Source organism: Sapajus apella, unplaced genomic scaffold (genome assembly GCF_009761245.1).
Source record: "Sapajus apella isolate SASKATOON/1434 unplaced genomic scaffold, GSC_monkey_1.0 scaffold216, whole genome shotgun sequence".
Classification (NCBI taxonomy): Eukaryota; Metazoa; Chordata; class Mammalia; order Primates; family Cebidae; genus Sapajus; species Sapajus apella.
In genome coordinates this window covers 670,732-682,910 of record NW_022437156.1, presented here as the reverse complement: position 1 = coordinate 682,910, position 12,179 = coordinate 670,732, and the positions used below count along the sequence as shown (strand labels likewise).

General features: G+C 50.1%; 2 protein-coding genes across 5 annotated transcripts in view; one reads left to right on the top strand and one right to left on the bottom strand.

Moving 5' to 3' along the window:
• Positions 1-9,616, bottom strand: part of GNL1 (G protein nucleolar 1 (putative)) — a 13,817-nt gene extending 4,201 nt beyond the window's left edge. Inside the window, exons 1-8 of one of the 2 annotated variants that reach the window (XM_032270785.1) lie at positions 8,558-9,616; positions 7,983-8,148; positions 7,483-7,619; positions 7,194-7,345; positions 7,009-7,080; positions 5,781-5,988; positions 5,516-5,611; positions 4,903-5,097 (exon numbers count right to left, since the gene is read on the bottom strand). In XM_032270785.1, the coding sequence (XP_032126676.1) occupies positions 4,903-5,097; positions 5,516-5,611; positions 5,781-5,988; positions 7,009-7,080; positions 7,194-7,345; positions 7,483-7,619; positions 7,983-8,148; positions 8,558-8,630 (1,099 nt within the window). In that variant the 5' untranslated portion in view covers positions 8,631-9,616. The remainder of the gene's footprint in view (positions 1-4,902; positions 5,098-5,515; positions 5,612-5,780; positions 5,989-7,008; positions 7,081-7,193; positions 7,346-7,482; positions 7,620-7,982; positions 8,149-8,557) is intronic. The other variant, XM_032270786.1, reaches the window with a different exon arrangement.
• Positions 9,169-12,179, top strand: part of PRR3 (proline rich 3) — a 7,714-nt gene continuing 4,703 nt past the window's right edge. The window contains exons 1-2 of one of the 3 annotated variants that reach the window (XM_032270787.1): positions 9,420-9,892; positions 10,611-10,673. In XM_032270787.1, coding sequence (XP_032126678.1) covers positions 9,559-9,892; positions 10,611-10,673 — 397 coding nt within the window. In that variant the 5' untranslated portion in view covers positions 9,420-9,558. Of the gene's footprint in view, positions 9,893-10,610; positions 10,674-12,179 lie in introns of all 3 variants that reach the window. The other 2 variants (XR_004265909.1, XM_032270788.1) reach the window with 2 other exon arrangements.

Genomic DNA, 12,179 nt, shown 5'->3' with positions numbered 1-12,179 from the left:
GCTGGGCGCGGTGGCTCAAGCCTGTAATCCCAGCACTGTGGGAGGCCGAGGCGGGTGGATCATGAGGTCAACAGATCGAGACCATCCTGGTCAACACGGTGAAACCCCGTCTCTACTAAAAATACAAAAAATTAGCTGGGCATGGTGGCGCGTGTCTGTAATCCCAGCTACTCAGGAGGCTGAGGCAGGAGAATTGCCTGAACCCAGGAGGCGGAGTTTGCGGTGAGCCGAGATCGTGCCATTGCACTCCAGCCTGGGTAACAAGAGCGAAACTCCGTCCCAAAAAAAAAAAAAAAAAAAAACTTATTATGACTTGTCCAAGGAGACTGAAGGCCTTGGGGCTCAATGCCACTCTGCTCACAACCACCACCATCTTCCTTCTGGCTGACTTCAGTGCCTTCATCTCACTTCCACAGAGCATCTCCTTCACCCCACCTCAGCTGCCCACTCCCATGGTAACACCTGCATCCTGTCACTTCACAGCTCCAAAGCCTCAACTTCAAGCACCCCTCTCTGCCCTGACAACCCATCTTTCCAGCAAACTTATTCTGGTTCCTCCATCCCAGTAAGTCTTTGACCCCTGACCTTAGCAGAGAAACACTATGCAATACCCAACTCATGTCCTCAATTTTCTTCTTAACTGACTCAGATTTCATGATCCAGGTCCATAGCCAGGCCCATTCACAGACCTGGAACTCCCTAATCCCACCTCTCCCCTCTATCTTACCCACCTGGCAAAATCCCAACCCTGTAAAATTCAACTCTGTCCACTGAGCACCTGCTCCTGGGCGACTGACTGTGGCTAAGATGTACCTCTGTGCTGACTGCACCCCTTTACAACACATGGAAGTATCTAGGAAGAAGGGAGGGAATGAGGGAGAAAACAGTTCTCCTTTAACAACAATCACCAGACCCATTTCTCTGTCCACTTTGCAAGAAAACTCCTTAAAAGACTCATCTACTTTTTTTCACTACTTCTTCATACTATTGTCTTTGTAACTGTAAATTGTAACACATACAAAAATGCAAAGAACATACCTATGCAGCCTAATGAACCCCATACCAACCAATGTGTGACAACATATTCCATGTGTCCTTGTTTTTTTTTTGTTTTTGTTTTTTTGAGACAGAGTCTCACTCCCTCACCCAGGCTGGAGTCCAGTGGTGCAATGTCGGCTCACTCCAACTGCAGCCTCCCAGGTTCAAGTGATTCTGGTGCCTCAGACTCCTGAGTAGCAGGGACCACAGGCATGCAACTCCACGCCCAGCTAATTTTTTGTATTTTTTTGTAAAGGTGGGGTTTTGCCATGTTGGTCAGGCTGGTGTCAAACTCCTGACCTCAAGCAATGCACCTGCCTCAGCCTCCCAAAGTACTGGGATTACATGCATGAGCCACCACACCCGACCTCCGTTCATCCTTCTTGATTGTAATCCTCTCCCTCCACACATGTGAACTTCATCCTTTTAAGGGAATCCACTTCTTTTTTTTTTTTTTTTGAAACGGAGTTTCGCTCTTGTTACCCAGGCTGGAGTGCAATGGCGCGATCTCGGCTCACCGCAACCTCCGCCTCCTGGGTTCAGGCAATTCTCCTGCCTCAGCCTCCTGAGTAGCTGGGACTACAGGCACGCGCCACCATGCCCAGCTAATTTTTTTGTATTTTTATTAGAGACGGGGTTTCACCATGTTGACCAGGATGGTCTCGATCTCTTGACCTCGTGATCCACCCGCCTCGGCCTCCCAAAGTGCTGGGATTACAGGCTTGGGCCACCGCACCCGGCCCGGGAATCCACTTCTTATGTTTCTCTTTAGTTTATGACCCGTGTATCTCTCAACAATGCAGCTTAATTTTGCAGCTTCCAAACTTTATACGACTGAAATTGTGCAGTATGTACGCAATTGTGTCAGGCTCCTTTCACACAACGTTATATGAGGTTGTTGCACCTCCTCTCATGGGCCTACTCCAATTTGGCTTTCTCCACCCCACTGAAACCACTGCTCTTCAGATTACCAAGCCCGCTGAGCAGGTCTCTGTTCTCTAACTTGGTCTGTAGGCAACAGCTGACACAGCTGATCCCTCCTTTCCTCTTCAAACACCTTCTTCATTTGACTTCTGGGACACTCCCTTGGTTTTCCTCCTTCTCACTCTCCTTTGCCCAGCTAAATGCAGCTTGTCCTGAAGCTCGGTCCTTGACCTCCTCTTCTCTACCTGTTTCCTTTCTCTCCTACATCTCATCCAATCCCATGGCCTTTTTTTTTTTTTTTAAGACAAAGTCTCACTCTGTCACCCAGGCTGGAGTGCAGAGGCACAATCTCAGCTCACTGTAACCTCCGCCTCCCAGGTTCAAGCAATTCTCGTGCCTCAGCCTCCCAAGTAGCTGGGACTACAGACATGCACCACCACACCCAGCTAATTTTTTGTTTTGGAAGAGACAGTTTCACCATGTTGGCCAGGCTGGTCTCGAACTCCTGGCCTCAAGTGATCCACCTGCCTTGGCTTTCCAAAGGGCTGGGATTATAGGCATAAGCCACTGCACTCAGCCTAATCCCATAGCTTTAAATATCACTTATATCCATCAATGGCTCCCCAAATCTAAATCTTTCCCAAATTCAAATTTCCAGTCCTCCTCTTTCCCCTAATCTTCTGACTACTTGCCCACTGCCTATTTGACATCTCCACTAGGAATATTTAAAAAGAATCGAAAATTTAATTTCTGATTCCCTTCGCCTCCCCAAAGCCTTCAAACCTGCTTCTCCCCTAGTCTTCCCATCTCAGTATTTGCAGTTGCTTAAGACAAAAAAACCTGGAAGTCCTTCTTTATCCTCACTTTCATGTGCCAACTGCAAGCCATCAGTGATCTCATTTTCTCTACCTTCAAAATACATCACACTTCTGGTCCTGTCTCACCACCTCCAGCTCTAGCACCCTACTCTTAGCAACTCTTATTTCTCCCCTAGACTACTGAAATAGCCTCAGACTGCTCTCTCTGCTCCCTTTCTTGCCCACTCCCCATCATTTATTCTCTACTTAGCAGGTAAACTGCTAAGAAAGAAAATCAGATCCTGTCATTCCCCTTTTCAAAACCTACCCTTGGCTTCTCATGAGACTTGGAATAAAATCCAAAATGCCTATCACAGCCTCAGGACTCTACATGATGCGGGCCCTGGCGATCTTGATGACCTCATCCCCAATACTCTATCCGGCCTCCCATACTCCAATCCCCTGGGCACTCTTGCTGGTCCCAGAATCTCCAAGCTCATTCCCACCTCAAAATCCTTTCCCCATAGCTCTGAATGGCTCACTTCATCTCATTATCCAGTTCTCTCCTCAAGGAGGTTTTCCCTGATCACCTCTCCCCTCAGCCACTCTGTATCCCCTTTCATTGCTTTATTTTCTTCACTGCCCCTACATGATTTCCGATCACAAAATCTATTTACTCACAAAAAAATAAGCTCCATAAATGTACAGACCTTTTTGCCATTTTCACAGCAGTATGTCCCATTCCTAGAATATCTGACACCTGGTAAGTGTTCAGTACATATTTGTTGAACGGCTAAATGAATGAGAGCTGGAGGGAAATACAAACTCAGGGGTACCTGTGCCACAGCAAACACACTCCCTCTCACACCATGCGGAATAGAGACCAGCTAGAGCAGAGGCTGCCAAGAGAGGGAACAGAGGCTCCTTGTGAGGGGGAGCCTAGGATCAGAAGTCAGGTAAGGGACAGCCTGGGTGAAATGACTGGAACAAGGAGCAATCACTCAGCAGTAAGGCAGATTTTTCCAAAGACAAAAAGGACACTGAGAGATACGCCAGGGCACTTCCAAGGAGCCCAACTACGTACTCCACATTCCCGTTTCTTCTGGGTTGGGCCCTTTTTTGTTCCAGTATCACCTCAGATACCACAACCTGGCCACGGTCTCTTCTTACCTCTCCTACCCAAAATGAAAACAGGCCTTGGGTCCTAATCATACATTCCTTTCTTTCTCCACTGTGAGTTGAGATAAAGCCCTTAATTAAGGAGAGATTCTCCTTGACAACAAACTTAAAAGGGTTAAAACCTAGAAGGAAACTAATACTTGCTGAGCTCCTACTATGATTTGATGATCACTGTGCTACAGACTAATTACTACAATTCAAACAGTTAATATATATAAACCACTTAAAACAGTGCCTGGTACATAGTAAGCACTATATAGATACTAAGTTTTAACAATAATAATTGTTATTATTGTTACCACTATTTGTGAGGCATTCTTAGGCTCTCTCAATACTATCCCTGTCATTCTTCACAACCATTCTTTTTTTGTCATTGTTTAAAAGACAGGGTCTCACTCTGTCAGCCAGGCTGGAGTACAGTGGCACAATCATAGTTCACTGCAATCTTGAACTCCTGGGTTCAAGTGATCCTCCTGCCTCAGCCTCCGAAGTAGTTGGGACTATAGGCACACATCACCTCACTTTTTTTTTTTTTTATCTTTTGTAAAGATGGGATTTTACTATGTTGCCCAGTCTAGTCTTGAGCTCCTGGTCTCAAGCTATCCTCCCACCTCAGCCTCCCAAAGCACTGGGACTACAGGCATGAGCCCTCATCCATGGCCCTAATCCATTCTTTTAATCAGGTATCAATGCCTTCATTTTAAAAATCAAAGTAACTAAGACTCAAGAGTAGCAAAATCACTTGCTCAAGACCTCACAGCTGAGAAGAGGTGGAATTTAACTCAGGCTGTCATGATCTTTCCACTACAGCGGATGCCTCTTCTGCCTTGCCTGTGACCACTGGCAGAGATCACCCCTCAGACACCCTGGGGCCTAATGAGACCTGATCACCCTCCCTCTTTTCCAAATATGAAAACTCTGTTCCTCCTTGGAGGCCACCATGCATGAGCTGCCACTTCCTTACCCACACAACCGATGGTCACCACCCCATCCTTGTAGCGCTCCCGGGTTGGGCCAGTTGGCTCCATCGCTGAATCAGTCTGCTGCTCCACCAGGACTGCTGGCCCATCCTCTTCTTCCTCCTCCTCCCCAGAGCCATTACCCCAGGTGGCCCCAGCCACATCCCGAGCAATCTTCTCCCGCCAGCTGCTCAAGTCCACTGCTCAAAGAAAGAGAAGATGAAGGAGGTTCTCCCCAGGGCTGCTGTGTATGATGGCACATACTGTGCCCTGCACAGATGATGTAAGATGGCACCCTCTGGAGTTGTACAGTGCCAACCTCAACAAAAGTAGGCCAGAGAACTCTCCCAGCAGTCACTTGACCCCACCCTCCCTGAAATCATGCACATATCTGTGTCTGAGTTTCTGAAAAGTACTGGGAAGGCTGAAGGCAGCAAGCCACTGAGGCTCCCAACTACCTGCTGCCTCTCATCCCACCAAGTCAATCTGCTCCTTATTCTTTCCCTTTCCCTGGCCTCTCGCACACATCCACCATAGAGGTGGAAAGGTGAGCAAAATGATTCTGCGTCTTGGGTCTCACACATGGTCCCCAACAGCCCTCCTCTAAGGGCCACATACCTTTCCCCACAGTGATGGCTTCACAGGCTCTCAGCAACTGCTCTGGCCCCAGGGCCCGAGTCCATCCTCTCCCCCGCCTCCGACTCTTCTTCAAGACTGAGATCAGAGTGTACAAAAGGATTGGCACACAGGCTTAGGTCTGTCATCTCTCCCACCACCCTTAGGCCCAAGACCAGGTGCCCCCTTGTCAACATGCCTCTCTGCTCTCCCGTTTGTCCCCTGCCAACTCACCTCTCCCTAGCTGCCCTCCTCATTGCCCACTCACCACTACTAGGGTCCTGTGGAGTGCGGGGGTCCCGAGGGAAAGAGGTGAAAAGGACAACATGGAGCTGGGGATAGTGTTGGTGGAAATAGTGCTTCCAGGCAACCACAAGAGCTGGCGGGGCCAGATCCACCTTGTTCAAAACCAGCACGAGGGCCAAGCCAAGTTCTCCAGTCACGTACTCATAAAGTGCTGGCGGGAAATTCACAACCTAGGACAGGGTTGGTAAGAGAATGGAGTGATGAGAGGTCAACCCAGAGTTCTCTGCCTCCAGCTGCCCACTCAGCAGGCATAGCTCAGAGACAAGACCCTGGCAGTAGCAGATACTGGGCTGAAAACTATAAACTACCCAAACTGAACAAGGAAGACAAAACAGGGGTTAGTAATACTTCTGAGTCTCAGGAGGCTTCCTATACGTCATGATTAGAGATGGAAATAAACCCAAAACAAGACAAGGAAACAGCATCCCTTAGCACACTGAGGTAAAGGCTGGGATCGGAAATAGGGATGGGGGTTAGGGTAGAAATTAGTCTGTTTTTGTGTGCATACAACTATGTAAGTGTGTACATATGCATGCATGCAAGTACGTGCCCATGTGTGCATGTCTGTGTGTTAAGAATGTGACTGTGAACATGTGTGCAAACATGCCTGTGTATATTGATGTGCACATGAACACATATATGTGTTTGTGAGTATGTGTGTACATATCATTAAGGAGCTCCAACCTAAACGTCCTCACAGACCTCTTTTTCTCCCACTAGAGGACAAGAGTGAAGTGGCGGAGCCAGGATTCACACAGGGCAGTCCAGCAGCAGTCTACAGCCTTACTACTACTCTAGCATTCCAGGTAGCTTCAGTAGCAACTGATGCGGCTGTGCTAAAGAAATGAGATAAGGAAGAAAGGGCATCTTTGGGCTGGGCAAGAGGAAGCCCCCAACTGCATTCATAGAATCCCTTGAGCTCCACACTTGGATTTTCTGTTCGTCTAATTGTTGTGGGCTAAAAGACAGGACATGGTGTTTTGAAGAGAGAGTGAACTGGCCAAAGGAGGAATGACAGGCTATGATAAGAGAGAATAAAAAACTCAATTCCTAACTGCAGACATCAGCACTAGGTAGAGATTAGAAAGACAGGAAGATGGATACCTGTCTTCCAACTCTTGCCTCTGACCTTTTCTCCCCAAAACCCTTTGTCCCTCCTCCCCCATGCCCGCCCTTATCGCTGTACTCACTGGATGTCGGATATCAGTGATAAGCAGGACAATGTCAGACATCTCTAACACCCGCCACAGCTGCCTCCATGTCTAAGAAAACAAGATCCAGAAGAGAACCTCAACACAGAGTCTCTCTCTGCCTGACCCCAAACCAATTTGACCATGGGTCACTATGGCCCACTCCTGTCCCTACTCTAAGTCACCTCCAGATTGTGCTCAAAGTAGCTGAGTTTCTCAGAGGAGTAAGCCCCATGAATCTTCCCAAGATACTCTTGGAAGCTCCGTTCCTCTTGGCTCATTAGTTGCTCCTTGGACATCTCATAACTCCAAGGAGGACGTCGAGGAAAGTCCAGAACTGGGAAATCAGGAAGAAGTCCAAGTGTGAGGAAATTTTCAGTATTCAAGAGTACATCCCAGACCCCTCCTTCCTCACAGTCGGCTCTTACCTTTCCAAACTCCTTCCCAGCCCATGCTTGTCTTGCTCTCACTCACCTGAGCCAGGCTGATAGACCTCCCGGATGTCCAGCTCCAACACTTCAGCACTGACCGGCTGTAAAACTTGCTCACGGGCTGCTCTCTTTCTCCTTTCTACCTCCTCCCTGCTGTCTCTTTCAAAATGCAGTCGGTATCTAAGGGAACAGGGACCGAAACATCCAGCGCAATCCTGTGGCCACAAACTCCCATTTTCTCCCCTCTTGGACAATCAACTTCGCCAAGCATTCTCTCCAGAGTTGTCGAAGCCTCCTGTCTCAAGTCAGCCTTCCCCCAAGTTCCTCTTTTAGGCAATATTCAGCCTCCTCCTTTTAAAAGACAAATTATCTCCAGCCTCTCTGGAAAGGAAGATTGTGGCCTGCTCTGGGGAGCCGAGTGGCCAGCGGAGAACTGCGGCATCCTAGGCCCACCGTCTTCACCAGTAGCAGCCCGCTTTCCCCCAAAGCTCTGACTTCCGGGTAGGCGGGAAAGTGGTAACCAGTGCCCCCTCCCATCCTCACCGATTTGGGTCGTAGCCTCGCGGACCCAGCCCCTGAGAAGGCTGCTGGTTAAGCCTGCGGATATGATGGGTCACAGACTCCCCGTCCGAGGTGTCGGTCTGTTCCTCCCGCCGCTCCCGGCTCCCGCTGCGGCTGTTGGAACTGGAGCGTAGCCCATCTTGAAGCCCTGCGGGGAGGGGCCGGTGACGCCAGGACTGGCCAGCTCTCACGCGCCGTAAGACCCTCTCCCCCATCGGCCTGACTCTCCATCCCACTCAACTTCTTTGGAGGCTCCGTCCTCCCAGCCACCCTATTCGGGACCCTCCTGGATGTGCGTGGGGGGGAGTCACTCCTCCAGGGAGCAGTGCAGACCGTGCCCTGTGCGAGCTGAAGGGATTCCCCTCCCCCAATTCTCCATCTTTCCCCACCCCTTCCAGATGTGGGGGGGGGTGGGGAATCCCCTCCACGAAAGGCCTCGAGGGTCGGCGGTCTCCCACGATCCCCTCCCACGCCCCCGAGAGGTGCAGCGAGCACACCCCTCCTTCCAGATGTGCGGGAGCCTGAGCCCCGCCCCCTCCTCCCGCTCCCGCACTGACCTCTCTTCCGCTCCCGCTTGTCCTGCAACTGCTTCTTCTTCTGCTTCACGCTGAACGGCTTCTTCCTCGGCATGGCCCGGACCAGTCACCTGGCCCGCCCTCCGCCGAGCTCCCGCCGCCTCAACTGACTGCCCCCTGGGGCAGCCCCCGCCGCAGGGGCCCGGGACCCTAGAGGAGGCGGAGCTAGCAGGTGACGTCAGCGGGCGGGCCCGACCGAATTGCCGCGGCGGCCGCGATGGAAGGCGAACGAGGGAGATATACAGTCACTTCCCTCCAGGAGCTAGGGGAGAGGATGATGCGGGGTGGGCTACTGGCACGTGAGAGCCAGTGGCACCGACAGGGCGCCCCGGCGGCGAAGGAGGAGGCGCGCGTGGGAGGACCGGGCTAACTCCGTCACGGACGCTACCAACTCGCGTTCGGAGAAGGGGGGACGCGTGTCATCACTACCTTGCGCTCCCGGGAGAAGCTACCACTCACCTGGAGGGGCCGGTGGAGTGGAGGGCGGGGCCTACTACCTAGGGGAGACGGGGCGTGGACTCGCTGAGACTACAAATCCAACCCTCGGGCTTGACCTTCGTGGAAAATCGAGACTGTGCGTCCCGGATAGGAAGCCAGGTTGCTGGGCTACACCGGGGGCACGGTCAGAGGTCTTTAGGGGAGGGCGGCGGTCTGAAGAGTCCTGGGTGCCGACCTGCTGGGACCCAAATTCCTTGTGAGAACGATGATAAGGAGCAGGTTTACAGATAAGTGCAAAAGGGGACAAGAAGGGAAACCCAAGCAGGACAAGGACTTTGGAGGGAGGTCAGAGGGCACGAAGTTGTGCCTGCAGCTGTTACCATAGTAACCAGGGACCGGATGTGGCGATCTTACGGTGCGACAGTCCTCTTCTCAGGCCTTCTGGCCCGAGAGCCTCTTGACTCTGTGGCACACTCTGAGGAGCTGGTTGTGGTGGTTTCCAACGAGGGAAGAAAAGAGGAATTTTTTTCAAAGCAGTTACAGAAATGCAGCAAAGGGAAGGTGTGAGGTTGCCACCATGCCTGGCAGAGACGGACGGAGGCAGTTTACTACAGAACGCGGGCGCTGCAGATGTTCCCCGCAACCTTCCGGAAGTGGAATGGCGGGAGCCTCATCCTCGCTGCCCACCGCCCCCCCGGAAGCGGAAACAGAATCCCCATGTGCCCCTTCCTCACTGCCCTCCAAATCCCGCTGCAGCCATTGCCGCAGCCACGATGCCGAAACGAAAGAAGCAGAATCAGCACCAGCCACCACCACAGCAGCAGCCCCCACTGCCCGAGCGGGAAGAGACTGGAGATGAGGAGGATGGGAGTCCCATCGGTGAGGGGTCGGGGAGGGATGTGCACATGCCTGTCAGCCCGTCTGGGCGAGGGGCTAGGGGCTGCTAAGGTGCAAAGGAGGGGGCTGTAACGGAAGGAGGAAGGGCGCACGCACTGGGGAGGAATGGAAGGGGGCTGTCCCAAATGGAGCCTTGAACGAGGAGTTCTCTTACTGGAACCATCAACCTCAAACTGGCCCCAAACCTTTCTGGAGAAGGCGGGGGTGGCGAGAATAAAGAGCTCTTTTGCGCAGTCGCAGAACAGTAGGGGAAAGGGGCAGTAGAGATGTTGCAGATTGTGATGACTGGGAAGACAGCTTGTATCCAGACTGACTGAAAAGGTGCAGGTGCAGGTTTCTCTGAACTAGTCCTCTGGCCAAGGGGAAGGAGAAGAGAATTGACTGGCCAGCAGTTGAGGGATTGGTTTATGTCTGGAGACACTTGGGTTGTTTTGGATAGCGACGGTACGGTGAGGAAAAGAAAAAGTTTTATCTTTTCCTGCATTATTCCCTTTGATTGAATATCTACTTTTTGCAAACCCTGAAACAGCTTTGCAGAAAAAAGCGCAGGTAGATGGGGCGAGAACTCCTAAGACTGCTGAAAATATACCTGACTTTACTAGTTGAATTAAGAAATGAGTAATACAAGAAAAACACCTAAGAACAGAATCATCAGTCCCTTAATCAATTCTGATGACCATATTTTCATGTCTGCTCTTAGGACCACCCAGCCTTCTGGGCCCTCCCCCCATGGCCAATGGAAAACCTGGTGACCCTAAGTCAGGTGAGGAGGAAGGGGCCCTGATCCTTGTATTAGGTCGTGGAGAAGAGAGCAAGGGAGGGGATAAAACCCAGAAAGGACTTAAAAATCAAAAGATCAGGGATTCCATACCTAAATGAATGGACAGAAGTTGTATATTTGCTGATTGGAAAACTCAATGTTGTAAAAATGTCACTTCTTCCCAAACTGATGTACAGATTTCATGCATTCCAAGCCAGAACATCTACAGTGTTTTTGTAGAAACACACATTTTTATAGGGAAATGCAAAATATCAAGGTGAGAGACTGTCAAGACAATCTTGAAGTGGGAAGGCTTGCTATGAATATCAAGATTTTTAAGCTGGGCATGGTATCACATGCCTGTAGTCCTAGCTACTCAGGAGGCTGAAGTGGGAGGATCGTTTGAGGCCAGCCTGGGCTACATAGTGAGATCCTGTCTCTAAAAACAACAACAAGAAAAAAAGACTGCCTATAAAGCTATAGTAGTTACAACGATGTAGTTTGGACACAATTATAGACATAAGTCAACAGGACCTGTGTCCTGAAGACTCCAAGAACAGACCCATACATGTGTGGACACTTCCTTTATGATGAAGATGGAACTGAAAAGTTGGTCTTTTCAATAAATGATACTGGATCATTTGGATATTCATGTGAAAAAAAATGGAATTTCACCTTGCACTCATAATCGTACACAAAGATCTATTTCAAATGGACTGTAGATTTAAGTATAAAAGGTAAGAGAGGCCAGGCGCGGTGGCTCACACCTGTAATCCCAGCACTTTGGCAGGCCGAGGCGGGCAGATCACCTGAGGTTGGGAGTTTGAGACCAGCCCAACCAACATGGAGAAACCCTGTCTCTACTAAAAGTACAAAATTAGTCGGGCATGGTGGCACATATTGCCAGCTACTCAGGAGGCTGAGGCAGGAGAATCGCTTGAACCTGGGAGGCAGAGGTTGCAGTGAGCCAAGATTGCACCACTTGCACTCCAGCCTGGGCAACAAGAGCAAAACTCCGTCTCTAAAAAAATTAATAAATAAAAGGTAAGAGAACAATTATTCTAGAAAGTAAATGGGCTGGGTGCAGTGGCTCATGCCTGTAATCCTAGCACTTTGGGAGGCCGAGGTGGGTGGATCACCTGAGGTCAGGAGTTCAAGACCAGCCTGGCCAACTTGGTGAAACCCCATCTTTAAAAAAAAAAAAAAAGAAAGAAAAAAGAAAGTAAATGTATTTTCATGCTCTAAGAGTATGCAGACAAGAAATGCACATATACATACTAACCATAATGGAAAGATTAATAAATTGAACTGTTAGAAAATATAAACTTGCTAAATGACACCATTAAGAAATTAACAGGAAGCCATACAGTAGAAGATATTTGCAACAAATATAACCAATAGGCCAGGCGAGGTGGCTCACACCTGTAATCCAAGCACTTTGGAGGCCAAGATGGGCGGATCACCTGAGGTCAGGAGTTCAAGACCAGCCTGACCAACATGGTGAAACCC